Source organism: Mustelus asterias, chromosome 6 (assembly GCF_964213995.1).
Source record: "Mustelus asterias chromosome 6, sMusAst1.hap1.1, whole genome shotgun sequence".
Taxonomy (NCBI): Eukaryota; Metazoa; Chordata; class Chondrichthyes; order Carcharhiniformes; family Triakidae; genus Mustelus; species Mustelus asterias.
Genome location: NC_135806.1, coordinates 5468954 through 5495027, shown reverse-complemented (window position 1 = coordinate 5495027; position 26074 = coordinate 5468954). Strand labels below are relative to the sequence as shown.

Below are 26074 nucleotides of genomic sequence, written 5' to 3'. Positions count from 1 at the left end.
GCTGTGAGGTAGCAGTGCTAACCACTGTGCTGAGCCAGCTCTGACGAAGGGTTATCCAGACTCGAAACGCTGGCTCTATTCTCTCTCCACAGATGCTGTCGGAACTGTTGAGATTTTCCAGCATTTTTCTGTTTTTGTTTCAGATTCCAGCATCTGCAGTATTTTGTGTTGATCTTAACTGGAAAGAAAATCTGATTCTTGACTCTTTTTGAGCAGCCTTTATTCTTGCCTCAAAGCATCAGATCAAGCCCAAGATTGGGTGCAATGCCTTATCTTGTTGGCTTGGATCTAGTTTGTCTCTCTTGTAGGGACCGTGACTTGGACTCAATTTGAATTTGGTTTTTGGAGTAAGCAAGGAGATGGATTTGGGTCCACTTTGCACGTTGGCTTTGTAATTTTAAGAATGGGGTAAAAAAAATGTTTTAAATTATTCTTGCCCAATATTTTATAATCAATAATCAACAACACGGGGGTGGCACAGTGGTTAGCACTGCTGCCTCACAGTGCCAGGGACCCGGGTCCGATTCCCAGCTTGGGTCACTGTCTGTGTGGAGTTTGCCCATTCTCCCCATGTCTGCGTGGGTTTCCTCCGGTTTCCTCCCACAGTCCAAAGATGTGCGAGTTAGGTTGATTGGCCATGCTAAATTGCCCCTTAGTATCCTGGGATGCGTGGCTTAGAGAGATTAGCGGGGTAAATATGTGGGGTTGCTGGGATAGGGCCTTGGTGGGATTGTTGTCAGTGCAGGCTCGATGGGCCGAATGGTCTCCTTCTTCACTGTAGGGTTGCCATGTTGGGCCCTGATGGCTGCAACATGCTCAACCAGAAGATGAGATGCTGTTCCTCCAGTTTGCGACGGGCTTCACCAAGACATTTCAGCAGGCCAAGGACAGACATGTGACAGGAAATGTCTTTTGTTGGGACATGTGAAATATTCAGCTGATTGGCAGGTTGCTCGATTAAAGCAGGAAATGAAATCGCTCACCTGTTTCATTATTGCAGAACTGTGAGGAGAAGGAAATATCATCCAGCGCGGCGTAACCTCCTTTCGTGCTGCTGAAAGCAACTTCGAACACGACCTGCAAAACCAATCACCATTCACACAGTCTGGAACAATGTGTCGAAGGAAGTCTAGAACAGTTCTAGAAGCAGTCAGTGCTTGCACTTCTGCTCCATCCCCACACAACCCCCCTCCCAGACGGGTTGAGCAACTATAGAAACCCTACGGTGCAGAAGGAGGCCAGTCGGCCCATCAAGTCTGTACCGACAACCATCCTGCCCAGACCCTATTCCTTTAACCCCACATTTTTACCCCACTAATCCTTCTAACCTACACATCCCGGGACACAGGGCAGCACAGGGGTTAGCACTGCTGCTTCACAGCACCAGGGACCCGGGTATCTCTGTCTGGAGGTGTTAAAAAGGCTGGAAGACTGGCTACCGATGTAAGCCTGTATGTTTTTGCTAACTGATTCTAAGAGGAGTTTACTTCCATGGGAATATTGCTTAAATTGGAACTAATTGAGATAGACGAGGAGTTGAGAATTATACCTTGTCATGTTTAAGTATTCCAATTGGTAAAAGGTACGCAAATTATTTTTGTTATAGTTAAACTGTATTGTTAAATAAAGTTTGTTTTAATAACAGCTTCCTAGTGGGTCAATAGAATCATAGCCAGAGTGAAACACCTTATGCTCACATTAAGCCCAAATAAAAAAAATAGTTGTAGTCTAAACTAACATCAGAACATACATTGGAGTTTCTGATCTGGTCCCTAACAATAGCATACTTTCTCTGCCATGATTAATCCCAGGTAAAGATCTCCCCATTCCACACTAGCTATGGTGGCACAGTGGTTAGCACTGCTGCCTCACAGTGCCAGGGGCACAGGTTCAATTCCTGGCTCGGATCACCATCTGTGTGGAGTTTGCACGTTCTCCCCGTGTCTGCATGGGTTTCCTCCGGGTGCTCCGGTTTCCTCCCACAGTCCGACAGATGAGCTGGTTACGTGCATTGGCCATGCTAAATTCTCCCTCAGTGTACCCAAACAGGTGCGCAGTGTGGCGACCAGGGGATTTTCACAGTAACTTCATTGTAGTGTTAATAAGCCTACTTGTGACTAATAAGGAAATAAAATAAATAAAACTAGCCATTCCTTTCGCAATCCTGCACCTCCTGTGCTTTAACTTGTACATAGAGCTGGTGCATTGAAGACCATAAGACAGAGGAGCAGAATTAGGCCACTCGGCCCATCGAGTCCGCTCCGCCATTCAATCATGGCTGATATTTTTCGCATCCCCATTCTCCTGCCTTTTCCCCATAACCCCGACCCCCTTATTAATCAAGGACATATCTATGTCTTAAAGACATTCAATGACCTCAGACTGTTTGTAGTTTGTGATTACTGAGCTTTCACGCTTTCAACACGTGCCGATTACATTCAAAGTAATTTTTTCCCAATGCCTATCGTTTGAGAGTTCCTGTTGCTACCGGCTTCATTGTACTTTTAGCCTGAAACTATTTATTGCGGATTTCTGAACGTATATCTTCACACGCGAGATGAAAAGGAAAAACTGCAGATGGGTCATTATTATGTCAGCTTGTAACGATCAGTTGCAGGTAAGGTTATCAATCCGCTAGGATTGCTACAATTTTCAGGAATTAAGGGTTAACTCCAGGACACTGCTGGGATCAACATCCAGGAAATAGAGGAGGAATAAGCTGACAATCGAGAATCATCCAATTGGGTAAATAGATATCTGCTTTTCAATTGGCCGTGGAGATGGGTGGGGCTGGATGATGTCTTGTGCAACCAATGGCGGGAGTGTCGGGGCAGAGTAAGTGGGAGGTTCTCACATTCTTCTGCTTAGTGCAAAATGTGCCAATCACGCAGCCAGTATTTAGAGTCATAGAGGTTTACAGCATGGAAACAGGCCCTTCGGCCCAACTTGTCCATGCGCCCTTTTTTTTAAACCTGAAGCTAGTCCCAATTGCCCGCATTTGGCCCATATCCCTCCAAACCCATCGTACCCATGTAACTGTCTAAATGCGTCTCGAAAGACAAAATTGTACCCGCCTCTACTACTACCTCTGGCAGCTCATTCCAGACACTCACCACCCTCTGTGTGAAACAATTACTCCTCTGGACCCTTTTGTATCTCTCCCCTCTTACCTTAAACCTATGCCCTCTAGTTTTAGACTCCCCTACCTTTGGGAAAAGATATTGACTATCTAGCTGATCTATGCCCCTCATTATTTTATAAACCTCTATAAGATCACCCCTCAGCCTTCTACGCTCCAGAGAAAACAATCCCTGTCTATCAAGCCTCTCCTTATAACTCAAACCATCAAGTCCCAGTAGCATCCGAGTAAATCTTTTCTGTACTCTTTCTAGTTTAATCATATCCTTTCTATAATAGGGTGACCAGAACTGGACACAGTATTCCAAGTGCGGCCTTACCAACATCTTATACAACTTCAACAAGATGTCCCAACTCCTGTATTCAATGTTCTGACAAATGAAACCAAGCATGCCGAATGCCTTCTTCACCACTCTGTCCACCTGTGACTCCACTTTCAAGGAGCTATGAACAAGTACCCCTAGATCTCTTTGTTCTGTAACTCTCCCCAACGCCCTACCATTGTCTGAGTAAGCCCTGGCCTGGTTCAATCTACCAAAATACATCACCTCGCATTTATCTAAATTAAACTCCATCTGCCATTTGTAGAACAATAATATTGGGTCTTTATTTGAAGGTAAGAAACATAGAAACATAGAAACGAGAAGCAGGGGTGGAGCCATTTGGCCCTTCGATCCTGCCCCGCCATTCATTTTGATCATGGCTGATCATCAAATTCAATATCCTGATCCCCACTTCCCCCCATATCCCTTGATCCCTTTAGCCCCAACAGCTATATCTCTGGAATAGCAAGACCATATTGATATGAGTAGGCATATCTGAATTGTTGGACCACTGCTCTGTCCTGTCTATAGAGTATTATACATTACATCCTGTCTCATGGCAGATAGTAACGGACAGCAGTTTGGGATGTGCCCCTTTAAGAGGGCAATACAAACTGTGATGTTAGTGTACCTTTAAGAGGTTTTTTTTAATCATGGTCACAACCTTGGGCGATGTCATTGCTGGAAGAAAAAAACTGTGGACAGGTCAGGTGCTTTTCAGCTTTCAGTTTTGTTTTGGCTGCAGTGTTGGAGGCAGTCTTAGAAGCAAGCTGGAAAAGAAGTCTCTCTCTCTCTGCATTGAAAAATTTTCCAGTTAGCTGAAAGAAAGGCTTGTTGCCCATGCTGCAGCAAAGAATCCGTGCTTTGGGGAGCTGCTCTGACGACAAACTGCTCTGAGTTTTCAAGATCATTTGAAATCAGCATTCAACCCAGGGAACTGGATTCCAGTATCATGTGAGCTTTAGCCTGTGCAGTGATAAATCTATTTGAAGGGTTTTGTTTATTGGATATTGGTTTTGATTGGAACATCTGATATATATTGGTTAAGAACATAAGAACATAAGAACTAGGAGCAGGAATAGGCCATGTGGCCCCTCGAGCCTGCTCCGCCATTCAATAAGATCATGGCTGATCATTTCATGGACTCAGCTCCACTTACCCGCCCGCTCACCATAACCCTTAATTCCTTTACTGTTCAAAAATTTATCTATCCTTTCCTTAAAAACATTCAATGAGGTAGCCTCAACTGCTTCACTGGGCAGGGAATTCCACTGATTCACAATCCTTGAATTTCCTCCTCAACTCAGTCCTAAATCTGCTTCCCCTTATTTTGAGGCTATGCCCCCTAGATTTAGTTTCACCCGCCAGTGGAAACAACTTCCCTGCTTCTATCTTATCTATTCCCTTCATAATCTTATATGTTTCCATAAGATCTCCCCTCATTCTTCTGAATTCCAATGAGTATAGCCCCAGTCTACTCAGTCTCTCCTCATAAGCCAACCCTCTCAACTCCAGAATCAACCTAGTGAATCTCCTCTGCATCCCCTCCAGTGCCAGTATATCCTTTCTCAAGTAAGGAGACCAAAACTGTACACAGTACTCCAGGTGTGGCCTCACTAGCACCTTATACAGCTGCAACATAACCTCGCTGTTTTTAAACTCCATCCCTCTAGCAATGAAGGACAAAATTCCATTTGCCTTCTTAATTACTTGCTGCATCTGCAAACCAACTCCTTGAGATTCCTGCACAAGGACACCCAGGTCCCTCTGCACAGCAGCATGTTGCAATTTTTTACCATTTAAATAATAGTCCATTTTGCTGTTATTCCTACCAAAATGGATGACCTCACATTTACCAACATTGTAGTCCATCTGCCAGACCCTCGCCCACTCACTTAGACTATCTATATCCCTTTGCAGACTTTCAGCGTCCTCTGCACGCTTTGCTCTGCCATCCATCTTAGTGTCATCTGCGAACTTTGACACACTACACTTGGTCCCCAACCCCAAATCATCTATGTAAATCGTAAACAATTGCAGTCCCAACACTGATCCCTGAGGCACACCACTAGTCACTGATCGCCAACCAGAAAAACACCCATTTACCCCCACTCTTTGCTTTCTGTTAGTTAACCAATCCTCTATCCATGCTAAGGATTATACATTATAGTAGTTGTTTTGTTTCCTGTTTGTAATTGATAAAAATTCTTGTTAATTTTCTTTCTATACATGTTAGCTATATTCTTAAATAAACTTTGCTGGATCAAAGCTCCCTAGTGGGGCTTTTGAATCTTACCTGAAGTGAAACATCTCATGCTTATCCTAGCCAAATTCCAAGTGCAAACCTTATGATTCAGGTGGGCTTCATAAAACACTTTGGAGTATCTGACCTGAACCATAACACAACAGAGGTCATGTGGTGAAATCTCCCAAGAATACGTCAAATCAGAATTGGCGACCCCTGCCAGCAATGCCCATGTCCCACGAATGAATAAGAAAAAAAACTCTCAGACTGATATTGAGAGGAGCAAGGACGAGGCTGATGTCCCACCCGTTATCCAAGAATTAGGGCATGATGGGAAGTGATAACTAAAGTGAAGGTGAAGATAACTGTTTGGTATTGTCAGGGGGTGGGATTTTCTGGCCACACTCGTCCCAAGACCAGAAAATCCTGCTCAAAGTCCACGGACCTTTGTATGGTCTGTCCCCACCTGCTACAATTCCTGTGGCAGGCAGGGTGGGAAAATTCCACCCAGGGGCACAAAATTCTACACTTCAGATTCTGAAACACAAAGTGATGACTCTTCAACCGTAGTTCATTCTGAGTCCCACTAGTCGAACGTGAAGAAGGAAGTGTGGAAAGAGAAGAAAGCAGCACAGGAGGAGGAAAGATTGAAACGAGCAAAATTGCCAGAGAGTTGTATAAACATAAATTCACAAATTATTGTCAAGGAAATTGCTGCGCTGGATCACAAGTTGATATGGATTCTCATCACAAAGAATTCACATCATGGTAACAGGCCAACTGGTATATACCAGTGTTTATGTTCCACATGAACTTCCTCCCCTCCCTCCTCCCCTGGAGGAAATAATAGCAAATTGGATTATTATCTAAATGGAAAAAAATTACGACATGCAGAGGGACCTGGGGGTCCTTGTGCATGAGACGCAAAAACTCAGTCTGCAGGTGCAACAGGTGATCAAGAAGGCAAATGGGATGTTGGCCTATATCGCGAGGGGGATAGAATATAAAAGCAGAGATGTCTTGCTGCATCTGTACAGGGCATTGGTGAGGCCGCAGCTGGAATACTGTGTGCAGTATTGGTCCCCTTATTTGCGGAAGGATATACTGGCCTTGGAGGGAGTGCAGAGAAGGTTCACCAGGTTGATACCGGAGATGAGGGGTGTTGATTATGAGGAGAGACTGAGCAAATTGGGTTTGTACTCATTGGAATTTAGAAGGCTGAGGGGGGATCTTATAGAGACCTGTAAGATAATGAAGGGGCTGGATAGGGTAGAGGTGGAGAGATTCTTTCCACTTTGAAAGGAAGCTAGAACTAGAGGGCACAGTCTCAAAATAAAGGGAGGTCAGTTTAGGACAGAGTTGAGGAGGAACTTCTTCTCTCAGAGGGTGGTGAATCTCTGGAATTCTCTGCCCACTGAAGTGGTGGAGGCTACCTCGTTGAGTATGTTTAAATCACGGATAGATGGATTCCTGATCGGTAAGGGAATTAGGGGTTATGGGGATCAGGCGGGTAAGTGGAACTGATCCACTTCAGATCAGCCATGATCTTATTGAATGGCGGGGCAGGCTCGAGGGGCTAGATGGTCTACTCCTGCTCCTATTTCCTATGTTCTTATGTTCTGCATCTCACCCTATTAACATATCCTTCTATTCCTCTTCTCTCATGTGTTTATCCATCTTCCCCTTAAATGTATCTAGTCACTTGGCAGTACAGAGCATGAATATTACTGAGAGAAAAGCTTGGCAGTTAACTGTTCTCTGGTGCATTCTCCACAGTAGCACCTCTATCAAGGTCCACTTGCCAACCAATCAGCACCCTCTTCTCAAATTGTTCTTCCCTTTGAAAGTTCTTGCGAGTTTGATCTTATGAGTTTATTTTTAGTCATTCATTCATGGGATGTGGGCGTCACTGGCTGGGTTAACATTGATTGCCCATCCCTAATTGCCCTAGAACTAAGGGCATTTTAAGAGTCAACCACATTGCTGTGGCTCTGGAGTCACATGTAGGCCAGACCAGGTAAGGACAGCAGATTTCCTTCCCTAAAAGGACATTAGTGACCAGATGGGTTTTATTGAATTCAAATTTCATCATCTACCGTCGTGGGATTCGAACACACATCCCAAGAACATTAAGCTGGGGCCCTGCATTCCTGGTCCAGTGTTAGTACCACTGTTCCACCACTTCCTAAGAGGAAAAGCTTTGACAGAATGTCCCTTTTTTTCACAGAAAACTCAAACACATCCATGTATTCGCCTTAATTACCTCCTGTGGGAGTGAATTCCACATTCTCACCACTCCCTGTGTAGAGAGGTTTCTCCCCAATTCCCTGTTGTTTTTATTAGTGACCCTTTTATACCGATGGCCCCTATTTTTAGCCTCGTTCAGAGGGCTCACATCTTCCCTATGCCAATCACAATAAAACACCTTCATAATGGAAACTTGACCACCTCTCAACCATCTCTTGTCTACAGAAATATGATTCTGTTATAGAAACACCTGCCCGAGCGGCGGGACGCTTTGCCATCATTAGGAAAGGTCAGAAAATGCTGGTTTCGGGTCAATTTGAAACTTATTAAAAGTATCCATGCAAGATAGAGGAGGGAAAAGGGAAACAGATGGTAATGCTATTCAAATATCCCACGACAGCACTAGACTAGAGGGGTGGCTCCAAAACTGAATCAGTTTGGCTGGGATCGAGGAATTAAAAAGGGGAATATATTACAGTTTGGCAAAGAGTGGAGGCGAGATACAGGAAAGAACGGAAGACATTTTATAAAAATGTCTTTCACATCCTCAGGATGTTTCAATGTACCTCGTAGCCAATAAATTACTCTCGGTGTCAACAGGTCTTGGTTCTAACATCTCAGCCAGAAACTCCACCCAGGGAATATTGTACTGCAGCATCAGAATGGATCAAATGCTCAGGCCCTTTACAGAGTCTTGGATCTTTAGCCTTCTGATTCAAGGGCTAGAAAGTGACCACTGACCCAATTTGATCTTTTCCCTTCACCTTATACACATGGACAAATGACAAAAAAGTACAAGGACACCTAAAGATATACTTGAGTAAAAGCAATGAACGTAGAAACAGAAGGAACACTCATTATGACAAATCCAGGACTGCTTTCGTCATGGGCAAATTTTTCGTCCAACAAGGAAAAAGGTAGCTTTCAAATCCACCATGAGCTTGCCCCATCCTATCTCTGTCACTCTGTTATCTCCTCCAACTTTACAACCTTCCTAGATCATAGAATCATAGAATCCCTACAGTGCAGAAGGAGGCCATTTGGCCCATCAAGCCTGCACTGACTCTCCAACAGCACACCTTACTCAGCCCCAGGTTTAAGGTGAGAGGGGAAAGATTTAAAAGGGACCCGAGGGGCAACTTTTTCCACACAGAGGGTGGTCCGTGTATAGAATGAGCTACCAGAGGAGATGGCAGAGGTACACGGATCCACAGATAGGGAAAGGTTTACCAAAAGAGAAAACGCTGGAAAATCTCAGCAGGTCTGGCAGCATCTGTAAGAAGAGAAAAGAGTTGACATTTCGAGTCCAGATGACCCTTTGTCAACTTTGACAAAAGATCATCTGGACTCGAAACGTCAGCTCTTTTCTCTCCTTACAGATGCTGCCAGACCTGCTGAGATTTTCCAGCATTTTCTCTTTTGGTTTCAGATTCCAGCATCCGCAGTAATTTGCTTTTATCTTGGGAAAGGTTTGGATGGATATAGGCCAAACTCAGGTAAATGGGACTAGTTCGGTTGAGGAGACCTGGTTGGCATGGACAAGTGGGTCGAAGGGCCTGTTTCCATGCCGTATATCTCTTTGACTCTAAATAGAACCAAATGAGTTTCTTCTTCTGGGAGCCAGAAGAGGTACAAATGGAATCTTCCTATGCAACAAAATGACAGAGTAGGAGCCCCTCTAAGCCCAGAACTTTGCATTGGTGATAGATTAATACAGTAATCGGCACCAGTTATTCCAATGAATAATGAATGAGTGGGTGAAAGCTCAGTTAAGGAGTCAAAATTGATGGATTTTAACTAGCATAGCCATCCAACACTGTTGTATAAGCAAGTTGGCCCCAAATGAAATCAAATAGAAGCCTTCCCTTCCCCCATATACACAAGCAGGAACTTTGAAAAGTTCTGTTCGAATGGAAAAAAAACCTTCAAAAGTAACCATAATTTCTGGAAAGAACTCCCTCCTGAATTGTTCCATTTTAGTCATCCCCAGCAGCTCCGTCCAAAATCTATCCTTCATTGTGGAAACTCTGAGTACACGATCTAAGAATCACCCCCTCGCTGCTGTCTGTCGTTGAAAGGCTTGACATGCGAATATATATAACTGTACCGGTAACTGTCTGAGCCTCCAGATGGCTTCTCTCATACACCAACTCTGCAGACATCTCAACACATTCCAGAGAGAGAGAGAGAGAGAAAATCGCAATTAAGCATTTCTGTAGTCTGTCAGCAAGCAGACAGCAGAGAAGCTTAAACCACATTTGGGACGTTAAAAATGTGCTTGAAAAGTAAACACATGCAAAAAAAAAATCACAAGCACTAGAAACTCAAAATGAAAAGACCAGAGACTATAAATAGCACAGCAGTGGAAAGACAACAGTAAATTAATATTAATATTAATGGGACAGATAGGCTCATATTTATGATAGAAACTTTCATAACAACTTACGATATTTGAACCTCTTATTTATGCCAATTCTAATGAAGTCATGCTATCTTTTGTACAATCTTTTGTACAGTTGGACCACAGTTGGAACACTGCAGATTATAAAATGATATAGAGGTATTAATGAAGGTACAAAACACTAAGAATTACAAGGACAAGAATTGAACTAAGAGGTGAGTGGAAAAGTGAGAGTGACGCATTTTGGCAGATGGGATGGGGAGAGGCAATGTAGACTTTAATGGCACAATTCTAAAGAGTGTGCAGAAACAGAGTGACCCAAAAGGGGAGGGGGGGGGGGCGGTTTGAGTGTTGCGTGTGCATCAATCTCTGAACGCAGAAGGACACATTGGGAGAGGAGTTAGCAAAGAAAATGTGATCTTGGGCTTTGTAAATCGAGGCAATGAGGAGAGAGGCAGGGAAGTTATGCTGAACCTTCCCCCGCCAACTAGATTACTGCACCCACTTTCTGGTCACCACACTTCAGAAAAGGTTCTTGAAAAGGTCGTGAGGAGATTTACCGGCACTTTTCCAGAGGTGGAGGGCGGGTGGATTTAGTGACAAGCTTAGGGTTGGAGAAACTGAGGTGGTTTCCCTTGGAGCAAAGCAAATTGAAGGGAGATTTGACAAGATTATGACAGGTTTAGATAAGTTGGAGAAAGAAAAAACTTTTCCCATTGGCTGAGGGTACAGGATGAGTGGAGGAGGCAATGAGAGCGAGGGAGTGTGAGGATAGGAGCAAGTGGGTGAGGGGGTGAGTGTGAGGGAGTGTGAGGGGAAAGCAGTGAGTGGGTGAGGGGGTGAGTGTGAGGGAGTGTGAGGGGGAAGTGGGTGAGGGGGTGAGTGTGAGGGAGTGTGAGGGGGAAGTGGGTGAAAGAATGAGTGTGAGGGAGTTAAGGGTAAAGCAGCGAGTGGGTGAGGGGGTGAGTGTGAGGGAGTGGGAGGGGGAGGGAATGGGAGGGGGAAGCAGGGAGTGGATGAGGGGGTGAGTATGAGGGATTGGGGGGTGGGTAGTGGCAAAAGTTATTTCATTTACAAATATAGGAATTCAGGAACGTGCTGTATTTCCACATACTGGGTTTAACATTTCAATGTTTTTTTTCAGATCAGAAAGGTTGGAGTCTAACCTAATTTGAATTTGTTGTGACGGGAAAATGTGATCTGCTTAAAGTTGTTTTGTTTAGAAGTTGTATTTTTAAGTTTGAACCGACAATATTAAGGGAGGAATGACTGAGCTGCAGGTATAGTTGAACCATAGCTCAATCTACCTGTCCCATCGCTTTGAACCCTTTATTCTGTTTCTCCAGACATAAAGGCCAGCATTCCATTAATATTTTGTTTGATGATTTTTTGTACCAGTTCTTGAAATTTTAACGATCTGCGTGCCTGGACCTCCTGAGTTTGGGCCTCCACTTTTTCACTGTTAGTATCCATAATATATATAGCGGTAGAGATTGGCTGTATTACAAGTTGTTGTTACAACAGAAAGATTTACCTGAAATGGGTGTGACGCTTTAACATTCACTCTCACCAGACTCCAGTTGTGTGTGGATTTATTTGCTCTCCAAACCTCCTCATAATGTCCCATTCTGTCCTTGGTGTAGACGATGAATAAATTGGATCGGGGCTGTTCGAGTTGGTAAAAGAAGGACAGGCATCCGGACAGGGCGAAGGTTGTCACCGGTGACATTAACTGAGCCACTTCATGTAAACTCGTGGAGTAAATAGCGTCAACGTACATATAGTGACCTGCCAGAGTAATGCCAATTGGAAAGTGGATTATTTAATAATCTTGACAATCTGACAACGAGAGATATTTTCTGTGCTCCAAAAAACATACTGATTTGCTACTCAGAAGTGTGGGTTGGGGGGTTCTTATGGTGCTGTGGGCAGTATCTCTGCCTCTCAGTCTGAAACTCAGGGTTCAAAACACACCCCAGGATTTGATGCCATAGAGAATGCATTCTTAATGTGGCCAAACCGGAATTAGCAAACGGATTACCAACTCCTGCCAATGGGGCAAAGAGTGGGAGAGATCCCACTCTTAACGTTAAAGTTTATTTAGCAGTCACAAGTAGGCTTACATTAACATTGCATAGAATCATAGAAATTCTACAGTGTAGAAAGAGGCCATTCAGCCCATCGAGTCTGCACCGACAACAATCCCACCCAGGCCCTATCCCCGTATTTACCCACTTACTCCTCTAACCTATGCATCCCAGGACACTAAAGAGCAATTTAGCATAGCCAATCAACCTAACCCGCACATCTTTGAACTGTGGGAGGAAACCAGAGCACCGGAGGAAACCCACGCAGACACGGGGAGAACGTACAAACTCCACACAGACAGCGACCCAAGCCGGGAATCGAACCCAGGTCCCTGGAGCTGTGAAGCAGCAGTGCTAACCACTGTGCCACCGTGCCGCCCCAATGAAGTTACTGTGAAAATCCTCTAGTCGCTACGTTCCAGCACCTGTTTGGGTACACTGAAGGAGAATTTAACGTGGCCAATCCACCTAACCCATACATCTTTGGACTGTGGGAGGAAACCGGAGCACCCGGAGGAAACCCACGCAGACACGGGGAGAATGTGCAAACACCACACAGACAGTGACCCAAGTTGGGAATTGAATCCCTGGCGCTGTGAGGCAGCAGTGCTAACCAGTGTGCCACTGATGTGGCATGGTGATTACTGGCTAATTGGGAGGTAGTGAGGGGGCAAGAGAGTGAGTGTGAGGGGGAAGTTATTTCATTTACAAATATAGGAATTTGGCAATTAGCCGTGTGAGGGAAAGAAAATTGGAGCCTCGACAATCACTACCCATCGCTCCAGGCTACAACATGCAGGTAAAAGTGTGTGTTGCCACAGTAACCCAGTCTCCTTCGAGTGAACTGTAACACACTCCGCCACCACTCAGTAGTTTAACACACAGTACATGCCCATGTTGTGTTATGGCTTTAACAGAGAATGTGCTGATAAGTAGCCAGGATTTAAATCATGTGACCAGTTGGCATTGCTCAGAGGAGCTTTCAGTTTATCTCGTGGTGTGACGTGTGAAGGAATTGCAGCTGCACTTTCCTGCTAACTATTATATAAGTCTGACATAAGACTAATACAAAGCCACGAGGTTAATGTAAGTAAACTACTGGAACTGTTTATTAATACGTCCATCCCCTAGCACAGTCAGCACAAGACTGCCAAGGCAAGCTTCACCCAGGGTGGTGTTTGAGACCCAGGTCATCTGACCCCTTCTCTTGAAGGGGCACGCCCCAACATGCATAACACTAACAATAGCTGTTGAACCTTTATAGTAAGTCTGTCTGCTGAGCAATCCTGGAAAAAAGTCTCCAAATGAATGGAGCCTACATTTAGTTTACCAGAGGAAACCCACACAGACGCAGGGAAAATTTGCAAACTCCACACAGACAGTGACCCAAGGCCGGAATTGAACCCGGGTCCCTGGCGCTGAGAGGCAGCAGTGCTAACCACCGTGTCACCGTGCTTTCAATTGGACTCCAATTTGAGATCTGGGCAGTTAAAATGCTGTCCGCTGTAAACAGGGATGTCTAACCTAGAGTGGGGACACATCAAAGGTCCTTTAGTATCATCCAGAGGCAACAGCAGATGTGCGTTACATTGCCAGCAGGAGAGCTTTATTTCCCATTTAAAACTCAGAATCCAGGGGCGGAGGTTCTGTGGTGTGGGTGGGGCTAATTCACATGGTGGAGACCAACTGGAAATCCGACAGTAGCTTCAATCCCCAGCGTCACTAATTACTCAGCCATGTCTTGCACAGTGGGTAGACTGAATGGTGTGTACCCTGCCGCTATATTCATGTGCCCCTTTAGAAAGGGCACCCACAATACCCTCACCCCAGGATGTCCGGAGGAGGAGCTGAGGGACCAAGGCCCTAAGTTTAGTGATGCCTCCCTGCACACCCTCCTGGACCATGTGGAGGTCAGAGGAATATATTTTTCCTGGGAGGAGGTCGAGCAGGCAGACCAGCGCTATACGGGCACAGGTGGCCAATGCCATAAGCGCCCAGGGGGTGCCATGCACGAGGTTGGCCATACAATGCCACAAGAGGATAAACGATCTTATTCGCTCCACCAGGGCAAATCTGATCAGAGAGACCACAAAGGGACCGCCATATCAGGGCAAAAGGGGCTCAGTGGTAACAGCATGGCTGTGCCCTACAGCCCCACCACAGTGCATGTACCCTGCGATGGAGTGACCACTGTGCCTCCATCGCTCTTCCACAGACCTGGAACACTGCATGGAGGGGGGATAGGAGTGGGCAGGGTGAATGGGCTTAGGGCAGGGAGGGAACCAGCACTCTCTGCAAATCAGATGCCTGTCTGTGGTTCCCGAGTTGTCCAGCAGAGCTGACCTGCATCTCCACCCACCCACTGACCCAGCTCCCATGCAGCACCAGTGTCTGTCCAATATCAGGCTCCGCTCACTTCTGATTTGACCAACATGGTTATTGTCACTTACTTCATCAGCTCCCCCACCATTTCCCCCTCCCTTTGTCACCCATGTCCTTTCCTCCATCACCATCAGTGCCCCTCTGGCATCACCTTTGACCTCTCCACTGTCCCCCCCCCCCTCAAGGGGCGGCACGGTAGCACAGTGGTTAGCACTGCTGCTTCACAGCTCCAGGGACCCGGGTTCGATTCCCGGCTTGGGTCACTGTCTGTGTGGGGTCCGCACGTTCTCCCCGTGTCTGCGTGGGTTTCCTCCGGGTGCTCCGGTTTCCTCCCACAGTCCAAAGATGTGCGGGTTAGGTTGATTGGCCAGGTTAAAAATTGCCCCTTAGACTCCTGAGATGCGTAGGTTAGAGGGATTAGTGGGTAAAATATGTGGGGGTAGGGCCTGGGTGGGATTGTGGTCGGTGCAGACTCGATGGGCCGAATGGCCTCCTTCTGCACTGTAGGGATTCTATGATTCTAACCCTCCAGTCCAAACCCTTTTCCGTCCAGGTGAAGCATTCTTTTCCTCCCCGAGCATCCCACCTCCATCCTCACTGACCTCCGAGACCTCATCCCGCCAAACCTGCACTGTGGCCATGTGTATCCGCGTGTCCCAACTAACAACCCTCGCTGCCCCCCTTCACCCAATACTGTCCCACCCCACCAACTCTCTCTGGCCCCGTAACATACCCTCCTATCACACCCACCCAGAGTTCCCCCCTCCTCCCCTCTCCCCACCCCAGGGGTCAACAATTGACTCCACCGACCCTTTATAATTATGAAAGGTTTCAAAACCATAGACACACCAAAAACAGTTTCAACTATGAGAAGGTTAGAATCAGGGCTGTTCGATATAAGATAATCATCAACAAATCCAATAAGGAATTCAGGAGAAACTTCCTTACCCACAGAGTGGAACTCACCACCCGAAGGAGGTAAATAGAACTGATGTAAACATAGAAACCTGGAACCTAGGAGAAGGAGGAGGCCATTCGGCCCTTCGAGCCTGCTCTGCCATTCATCACAATCATGGCTGATCATCCGACTCAATAGCCTAATCCTGCTTTCTCCCCATAACCTTTGATCCCATTCGCCCCAAGTGCTATATCCAGCCGCCTCTTGAATACATTCAATGTTTTGGCATCAACTACTTCCTGTGGTAATGAATTCCACAGGCTCACCACTCTTTGGGTGAAGAAATGTCTCCTCATCTCCATCCTAAATGGTCTACCCCGAATCCTCAGACTGTGACCCCTGGTTCTGGACTCCCCACTATTGAGAACATCCTCCCTGCATCTACTCTGTCTAGTCCTGTTAGAATTTTATAAGTCTCTATGAGATCCCCCCCTCATTCGTCTGAACTCCAGCAAAAACAATTCTAACCTAGTCAATCTCTCCTCATACATCAGTCCTGCCATCCCCGGAATCAGCCTGCAAGGGTAAGCTAGGCAAACGAGAAAGGAACAGAGGATAAATTGATAGAAGACAAGGAGAGAGCTCATGTGGGGCATAGACATCAGCAGGAACCCTGGGAGCACGGTGGCACAATGGTTAGCACTGCTGCCTCGCAGTGCCAGGGACCTGGGTCTAATTCCCAGCTTGGGTCACTGTCTGTGTGGAGTTTACACATTCTCCCCGTGTCTGCGTGGGTTTCCTCCAGGTGCTCCGGTTTCCTCCCACAGTCCAAAGATGAGCAGGTTAGGTGGATTGGCCATGCTAAATTGCCCGTTAGTGTCCCAAGATGTGTAGGTTAGATGGATTAGCCATGGGATAGGGTAGGGTACTCTGTCAAAGAGTCAGTGCAGACTCAATGGGCCGAATGGCCTTCTTCTACATTATGGGATTCTATTCAATTGTATTCTATCTGGTTGGGTGAAGTGCATCCTCTATCATTCTTTCTGCTCCACGTTGGTACAATCCGCATTCGAGGTTTCCAGAAAGTCTGAGGCTCTTTTTTCTTTTGCAACTGCTGGACATCGGAAAACCCAGGGTCAGCATTGTACAGAATAAAACACATGCAGCACCATTCATGAATGGAAAACTCATTCTTCCCTCCAGCAGAGGAGAGCAGTTTACTTTCCTGGAGCTGACTAGTTCACAAACTCCAATGAGTTGTGTGACCACAAACCCACTTTGGAAATTCCTGGGAAATAAATCATCACTTTGTACAGAGCTGAAATCCCGCCGTTTCTCGACAGAGGCTGTATGACAAGGATAATCTCTCCTTAAAGGAACACAGAGGGCACAAACCTTTCTTAACCGATTAACCAATCATCTCCAGTCTGAACGGTGTCACTCTCTGCTGCATTGAAGCTAATATGGCAGGAAGGCAGTGGCGCAGTGGTATTGTCACTGGACTACTAATCCAGAGATCCAGGATAATGCTCTGGGGACCCGGGTTCAAATCCCACCACGGCAGATGGTGAAATTTGAATTGAATAAAAATGCTGGAATTAAAGTCGAATGGTGACCATGCAACCATTGTCGATTGTCGTAAAAACCCCTCTGGTTCACTAATGCCCTTTAGTGAAGGAAATCTGCCCTCCTTACCCGGTCTGGCTTCCATGTGACTCCAGACCCACAGCAATGTGGTTGACTCTCAGCGACACTCTGAAATGGCCTGGCGCGCCATTCAGTTCAAGGGGCAATTAGGGATGGGCAACAAATGCTGGCCCAGCCAGCGACGCCCACATCCCATGAAAGAATTTTTTAAAAACTTCCCGTTAATCTCTTGCAAAGGCCTGAAGTGCCAAGTGTATGAGGCTTCCCTCCATCATGGGGGGTTCAGTCCATGTTATTCCTGTGTCAGTTGAACGGAACACTCGAACTACAGCTGGGGCACTCTGAGAAATCGTGTAAACACAGCCTTAAATGTCATACTGGCTGGGTGGGAGGTGGGGGCGGAGAGGGGAGAGACAGAGAGAGGAGATAGAAAGCAAAGCAGCAATGTTTGCATCACTGGCAACAGAAATACTCATTCAATCTCAACCAAAACAGGATGTGGTGAGATTATTCACCAGAGGAGTTGCAGGGGGAGATGCTTTGAGTGGATTTATTAAGAACAAACTTACTGTCTTGAGTTACGCAGGGTAGTCTTTTTGTTTCTTTCATGGAGATCTGATCTTGTAAACATTTTGTACTTTCCCTGTCAGTGAGATTTGTCATTTCTTCCCCCTTTGCTCAAGACAGTTACTTGAGAGACCAGGGACTGATCTGGGTGAGACCAGCTCTCCAGATTAATAATCAGAACCGACATTGTGCTTAAATCATAGAATCTACAGTGCAGAGGGAGGCCATTTGGCCCATCGAGCCTGTACCGACAACAATCCCTTCCAGGTCCCATACCTGTAACCCCTCATATTAACAGTCCTAATCTCTCTGATACTAAGGGGCAATTTTAGCATGGCCAATCAACCTAACCCGCACATTTTGGACTGTGGGAGGAAACCGGAGCACCCGGAGGAAACCCACGCAGACACGGAGAGAATGTGCAGACTCCGCACAGACAGAGACCCAAGCCGGGAATCGAACCCGGGCCCTTGGCGTTGTGAGGCAGCAGTGCTAACCACTGTGCCACTGTGCTGCCCTTTGCTTGTAATATATTTTTAGTCTGATTTTACATTAGGCCCTTTCATGTTCCATTAATATTAAAATATCACAGAATACTCACAAAGCAATTGGGCCAAAAAGATCATTAAATTATAGGATCGAATGTCCCAGAAGGAGGCCATTTGGCCCATTTGTACCTGTGTTGGCTTTTTGTGGTGAACCATCGTTGGTTCCCACTGTGGGATTGTTCTAATGTTGTTGTTGGGTTGTTCTAATGTTGTTGTTGGGCTAGGGTGGGATTGATACACCTGTGGTGGTAACTGTTGTGGCACATCCCAGTCGGGCTCCGCCTCCTGGGAGAGGTATAAGACCCCCTGCTCGGGCGGGACCTCTTCAGTCTGGGATAGTGTGTTAAAGTTCTGATAGTTCCATAGTTAGTTAATAAAAGCCTTCTTTTACCGAAGCTTTGTGCCTCGTGTCAAATTGATGCGCATCACTTTTTGAAATAGCAATCCCATTAGTCCCACACTCCCTGTTCTTTCCCCATAGTCCTGAAAATGTTTCCTTTTCATCCAATTCCCGTCTGAGAGTTATTGGCTGGAACTTTATGACCTTGCTCGGTTCAGGCTCGTAAAATCGCACTCGAGGCCAACGGAGAATTCTGTTCTGTGAGCCTCGCCCGCCCCGATTCTGGAGCGGACCAGGCGGTAAAATTCCGCTATTGAATCAGCTTCCATTGCCCTCTCTGGCAGCACTTTGTCGATTGCCTTAAATGTGTGCCTCCGTATTGACTCCATCAAAACCCTTTGTAATTTTGAACACCTCCACCAATCTCCCCCTGCCCTTTTCTTATCCAAGGTCAAGAATCCAAGCTTGCCTTGTTTCTCCATGTAATTGCTAACCCTCATCTTGAAGATTGCGAGATTACATAAAGCCTCATGACAATTATCCTTTGGCATTTTCTCGAGGTTTCTAGAGTCACCGTGTGGTTGTGCGATGAGTAAATATTTCCTGAGGAGTATTTATCGCACTGCTTAGTTACAGATGTCAACAGAACGACTTCCCCTCAGATCTCTGATGGTTCCTGCCTCTAATTGATGTGTGTTCTTTTATATATTCCTATTTTGTGGTCAGAATTCTTTCTGGAATGTTCCCTGCTGAGGCAGCTTGGTGCTCCTTCCAGCTTGCAATGATATCATCCATAATGGACTTCTGAAGCTGGAAAGATGTTGCACACTTAATCCACCGCAAGTTTATTGAGAGCGGAGGAAATTTATTTTGATTTCATGTTAAAGAGCTAGGAGGCATTGCTGCTGGACATCTAATATCTCATGCGACTTGGCAATTTTGTTTGATGACATTCCTGAGATGTTCCTTGAGGCATTTTAGTATGTTAAAGGCATTATATAAAGCCATGATATGGAGATGCCGGCGTTGGACTGGGGTGGGCACAGTAAGAAGTCTCACAACACCAGGGTTAAAGTCCAACAGGTTTGTTTGGCAGCATGAGCTTTCGGAGCGCTGCTCCTTCATCAGGTGAGTGAAGGGTTCAGTTCACAAACAGGGCATATATAGACACAAACTCAATACAATGGTTGGAATGCGAGTCTTAACAGGTAATCAAGTCTTTACAGGCACAGACAATGTGAGTGGAGAGAGAGATAATCAAGATTAAAGAGGTGTGAATTGTCTCAAGCCAGAACAGTTAGGATTTTGCAAGCCCAGGCCAAATGGTGGGGGTTACAGATAGTCTGACATGAACCCAAGATCCCGGTTGAGGCCGTCCTCATGCGTGTGGAACTTGGCTATCAGTTTCTGTTCGGTGATTCTGCTTTGTCGTGTGATCTGAAGGCCGCCTTGGAGAACGCTTACCCGAAGATCAGAGGCCTTCAAACAACTGCGCAACCTCAAACAAACCATTGTTCGCATCAAACTATCCAGCCTTCAGGAGAACAGCAACCACGACACCACACAACCCTGCCACAGCAACCTCTGCAAGACGTGCCGGATCATCGACACGGATGCCATCATCACACGTGAGAACACCATCCACCAGGTACACGGTACATACTCTTGTGACTCAGCCAACATTGTCTACCTGATACGCTGCAGGAAAGGATGTCCCGAGGCATGGTACATTGGGGAGACCATGCACACACGATGACAACGGATGAATGAACACCGCTCGACAATCACCAGGCAGGAGTGTTCTCTTCCTGTTGGGGAACACTTCAGCGGTCACGGGCATTCAGCCTCTGATCTTCGGGTAAGCGTTCTCCAAGGCAGCCTTCAAGACACATGACAACGCAGAGTCGCTGAGCAGAAACTGATAGCCAAGTTCCGCACATACGAAGATGGCCTCAACCGGGATCTTGGACTCATGTCACACTATCTGTAACCCCCACCATTTGGCCTGGGCTTGCAAAATCTCACTAACTGTCCTGGCTTGAGACAAGTCACACCTCTTTAACCTGTGATTATCCCTCTCTCCACTCACACTGTCTGTACCTGTAAAGACTTGATTACCTGAAAAGACTCGCATTCCAACCATTATCTTGCAATTGTGTCTTTGTCTATATATGCCGTGTTTGTGAACCCACCTCTCCACTCACCTGATGAAGGAGCAGCGCTCCGAAAGCTCATGATTCCAAATATATCTGTTGGACTTTAACCTGGTGTTGTGAGACTTCTTACTGTGCATTATATAAATGCATTGCTGTATTTGTGTACATGTTTCACTGGGCAAAGAAGCCGGAGAGGAAAGCGTGGCTGATTTAACTTTTTCTTAGCCGAAGACATTCCTGGCATCATAGTAGCTGACAAGAGACCAGGGATTTTATCTGCTTGCTTCCTGGTCTCAATGGCAATGCATCAATGTATGCATTTAACAGGTCAACCAGCGAAAGGGTCTGCTGGGATTAAATATTAATAAATTCAACACTTGGCAGCTTTGTAATTGAAAGTTACACTGACTGGAGGAATGTCAGAGAAGATTATTTTAAATAGGTCGCACTTATAGGGAGGTTTCTTTTCTTGATATTGCTTCTTCATTGATCCTTAAGGTAATAAATTGAATTTCAAGGACAATTATCAAACAAAATTTCCAAAAGAATCATGTAAATATCCAAAAGCTTGATCAAAGAGGTACATTTTATAGCCTGTCTTAAAGGAGGAAAAGAAGCTAGATTTTTGGAGAGAATTCCAGTTGTTATCCCTGAGCCAGCTGATTCATGGGTGTTAAGTGCCAATACAGTGTAGATCGCAGATGTGCTAGAAGCCAAAATTGAAGAAATTAGAGTTCTGGCAGGAAACAAAAACAGAAAATGCTGGAAAACCCGAGGAAGTCTGACAGCATCTGTAGAGAGCGAATAGAGCCAACGTTTCGAGTCTGGATGACCCTTCGTCAGAGCTAAGAGCAAAGAAAATGTGCGTGTTAGCTGGATTGACCATGCTAAATTGCCCCTTAATGTCAGGGGGACTAGCTTGGGTAAATGCATGGGGTTATGGGGATAGGGCCTGGATGGGTTTGTGGTCGGTGCAGACTCGATGGGCCGAATGGCCTCCTTCTGCACTGTAGGATTCTATGATTCTATAAAATCAGGAGCGATTTATACTATGAGAGTGGGGTGGAGTTGGGGGGAGGAGGGGGGGGTGCTGTAATTGAGGATGAAGAAGTCTGCGAAAGGTTCTAAAAGTGTCCATTAAGTGATCAGAATGTGTGAATGACAGAACAGAGGTACAGGTGGTTAAGGCAGTTGCCCTGTAAGGGGGGCAGATATAGACCGGGAATGGAGGAGTGGAGACCCATCCCCCTGCCCTTTGGAATCAACCTAACCCGACTCTCCTTTCCCTGAGGTGTCTGAGTTGAAGGTGTTGCACTGTTATAAAAGGTTATCAGGGCAAGGACGGACAACATCTGAAGAATTGGAATGTCCTTGTTGAATACACAGGAGATGACCAGCTAGCCCATCAAACCAGGCCCCCATTTCATGTTGGCTGGGAATTCATAGTCGGGATACTTCCAAAAAAATTCAAAGTCCCCAATTTGTGGGAAAATGGGAGTAAATCCCGTTAGTTTTTTTCGCGTGATTTCTAGAATGAATCTCCAACGCTCTGTGCATCACAGAGTGTCGTTGAGTGATTCACTCTGAAATCAGGGGGCAGGGCCTATTTTCGCCTGAGAGACTTGGCAGCATTGCGCTGAGCACCGATCTGTCAGCGCCGAGATGGGTGCGTGCGCAATAGTCCCCCATTGCCGGCCTCCAGATCGCTGGCTGGCCCCTCAACCCCCCCAACGCTGGCCTTCCAACCCGCCCCCCCCCCCCCCCCCCCCAACCCCGATTGCTGGCCTCTCGGACCTTCCTGGGAAAGCCCCGATGGCCCCCACCCGGCCAACCCCGATCAGCCCCAATCTCCCCGACACCCCCACCCGGCCAACTCCAATCTCCCGATTCCACTCGGGCAGTCCCAATCTCCCCGACCTTCCCCCCCACACCCGGCAGCCCCCACCCCCCAGCAGCCCCCACCCCCCAGCAGCCCTGACTCCCCCTCCCACCCCGATGGCCAGCCCCGATCGCCGTCCTCCCTCCCTCTGCCACCGATCCCAGTGCAGAGTGGCAGTCGGACCCCCCCCACCCCCACCTATCGCCCCCAATAGGCCCCATTCTCTGGCCCCAGCCCCTTTCCACTGCTGATGCTGGTGAGCAGAGCCAAAGTGTCCCTTGGGCATTGCCAGGGGGTCAGGCTGGTGCTGACAGACTGGCACTGCCCAAGGGACATCCCCCCTTACCCCCGACTTCCTGGTGGAGGCTCCATGGCCTCTCTTCTCTCACAACACCAGGTTAAAGGCTTCTTACTGTGCTTACCCCAGTCCAACGCCGGCATCTCCACATCTCTCTTCTCTCCAGCAGGGAGGGCTGCCTATTCCCCAGTATAGTGGGGAGTCGTTGTAAACCCAGCTGCAGTGAATCATTCCAGGCGATTTCCATATTGTAATCAGCAAATCGGCGCGGAGCTGATTACGCTGGAAATCTTGGCCTGCGGGACTCATGGAGGCCGTGGCGCCAAGCGGGAAGCCCGCGAAACGGCCTCCGCTGATGTCTCCCGGCCCACTGTGCTGCTGGGGGAATCGCACTCCCCCCCATGACTAGGCCCCCAGTGCCCCCAGCAATCACCACATCCCCACCCACCCAGTCACATGGTCTACAAGGCGAGGGGGAAACACACAAGGGGAAATCCAGGGCCAATAAGAATCACAAAATCGATACAGCAGGGAAAGAAGCCATTTGGTCCATCGTGTGTTTTCAGTTACTCTGAATGAGTAATGCATCCGGTGCCCTTCCCCTGCCTTCTACCCGGAGCTCGGTACATTCTTATTTTTCGATAATAATCCAATTCTCTCCTGAATGCTTCGATTGACTTTGCTTCCACCACACTCTCGGGCAGTACATCTCACCCATACTGGCTCTCTGAAGAACCACAACCACTCGCTGCATGAGAAGGTTTCTTCTCGTGTCACCATTGCTCCTTTTGCTAATCACTTTAAATCTGTGTCCTCTCCTCATACTCCATCTTCCCACCAATGGGATCTCCCTATCTACTCTGTCTAGACCCCCCTCAAGATTTTGGACACCTCGATCAAATCTCCTCTCAGCCTTCTCCTCTCCAAGGGGGACAGTGCCAACGACTCCAATCTTGTCTTTGTCACTGAAGTTGCTCAAATTTGAAACCATTCTCAGTGAATCTTTCTTTGCACCCTCTCTGAAGACTTTAACAGGGAGAAAGGAAACACTCACAAATCCCTCTTGAACTCATTCAGACAATCAGGAGATTGCATGGATCAAGTGTTCTCTCGGAAGATCTTCTATATGATGTGATCTCCACCCCAGTGAGGAGTGAGTCTACCTTCCTCTTGTAGAAACAGTGTCAGCACCACCACTGCTCAATAGCTGGGCAGTGGGAGGATCAGCACCCTCAGGGAACATAGTCTTGATGCCAACACTGGGCAGCATGGTGGCACAGTGGCGCAGTGGTTAGCACTGCTGCCTCACAGCGCCAGGGACCCTGGTTCGATTCTCGGCTTGGGTCATTGTCTGTGTGGAGTCTGCATGTTCTCCCAGTGTCTGCGTGGGTTTCCTCCGGGTGCTCCGGTTTCCTCCCACAGTCCAAAGATGTGTGGGTCAGGTGCTTTGGCCATGCTAAATTGCCCCTTAGTGCCCCGGGATGCATAGGTTAGAGGGGATTAGGTTGATTGACCATGCTAAATTGACCCATGTGTCGGGGGATTAGCAGGGTAAATATGTGGGGTTACGGGGATAGTGCCTGTGTGGGATTGTGGTCGTTGCAGACGCAATGGGCCAAATGGCCTCCTTCTGCACTGTAGGGATTCGGTGAATCTGTGATAACTAGAACTAGAGGGCACAGCCTCAAAATAAAGGGGGGTCAGTTTAGGACAGAGTTGAGGAGGAACTTCTTCTCTCAGAGGGTAGTGAATCTCTGGAATTCTCTGCCCACTGAAATGGTGGAGGCTACCTCGTTGAATATGTTTAAATCACGGATAGATGGATTCCTGATTGGTAAGGGAATTAGGGGTTATCGGGATCAGGCGGGTAAGTGGAACTGATCCACTTCAGATCAGCCATGATCTTATTGAATGGCGGGGCAGGCTCGAGGGGCTAGATGGCCTACTCCTGCTCCTATTTCTTATGTTCTTATGTTCTTATAACTGCTGCCAAGTTTCTCTGCTCTGTCGTCCCTGCACTCAGTCAGAGAGAGAACAAGATCATAGAATGACCCTCTAGTGTACTTTTCCCCACAAGCCAATAGCATTGTGGCCACATCTGAAGAATGTCTGTGGGTTTGGTACCAAATCCAGGCTCTGATCAATGTGAAGTTGCATTCTCCTTAATTATTTATTTATTTCACAATTTCGAGATTGGACATTGGTGCAAAATGAAAAAGTACTGAAACCAACAACAAGGGTTTGATCCAGAGGCTGGAATTCTACCGCCCCGCCCACCATGGGAATCGGAGAGGGCGAGAGGCGGACAGTGGGAAGGCCCGTCAATCTTGGGCGGGGTTTTACGGTTTCAGGATGGGGGAGGCTGTAAAACCCTGCCCACTATCCCTGAGCGTTAAGCTCGGTCTCTGAATGACAAGTCCAGCGATATTACCATGACACCACTGTCTCCCTAAAATGATAAGAGTCGATTTTAGTTTTAGCCAATCTAAAATGCTGGAATAATAGGAAACATACCATGCTCATTATCCCAGGTGTGATCAGTCGGTAAGTTTGTGGGTGAATCTCTGACCGATCCTCCGCCAACCAGCCAGTTCAGGTTTGGATTCCACTGGTTGTTATAGCCACAGAGGTGGTTTTCTTCAAAGGTACACTCTGTAAATGGAAGGAGACTCGGTGTAAAGCAAGTCACGGGGTTGAACGCAGAGCCCGACCATAGAATCAAACCCTAAAGCTTACTGGAAATTGGACACAGCTGCCCTTTATGTCCTGGTATATTGCAGGGTGTATATTATGGGGTGTATATCGCAGGGTGCGTATATTGCAGGGTGTATATTATGGGGTGTATATTGCGGGATGTATATTATGGGGTGTATATTGTGAGATGTATATTGCAGGGTGTATATTATGGGGTGTATATT

At 46.8% G+C, this 26074-nt stretch overlaps 1 protein-coding gene across 1 annotated transcript in view; it reads right to left on the bottom strand.

The window, feature by feature from the left end:
- The window catches only part of mamdc2a (MAM domain containing 2a), a 110765-nt gene that overhangs the window by 41958 nt on the left and 42733 nt on the right, over positions 1-26074 (bottom strand). Inside the window, exons 5-7 of the mRNA XM_078213971.1 lie at positions 25671-25808; positions 11889-12142; positions 984-1077 (exon numbers count right to left, since the gene is read on the bottom strand). Coding sequence (XP_078070097.1) covers positions 984-1077; positions 11889-12142; positions 25671-25808 — 486 coding nt within the window. The remainder of the gene's footprint in view (positions 1-983; positions 1078-11888; positions 12143-25670; positions 25809-26074) is intronic.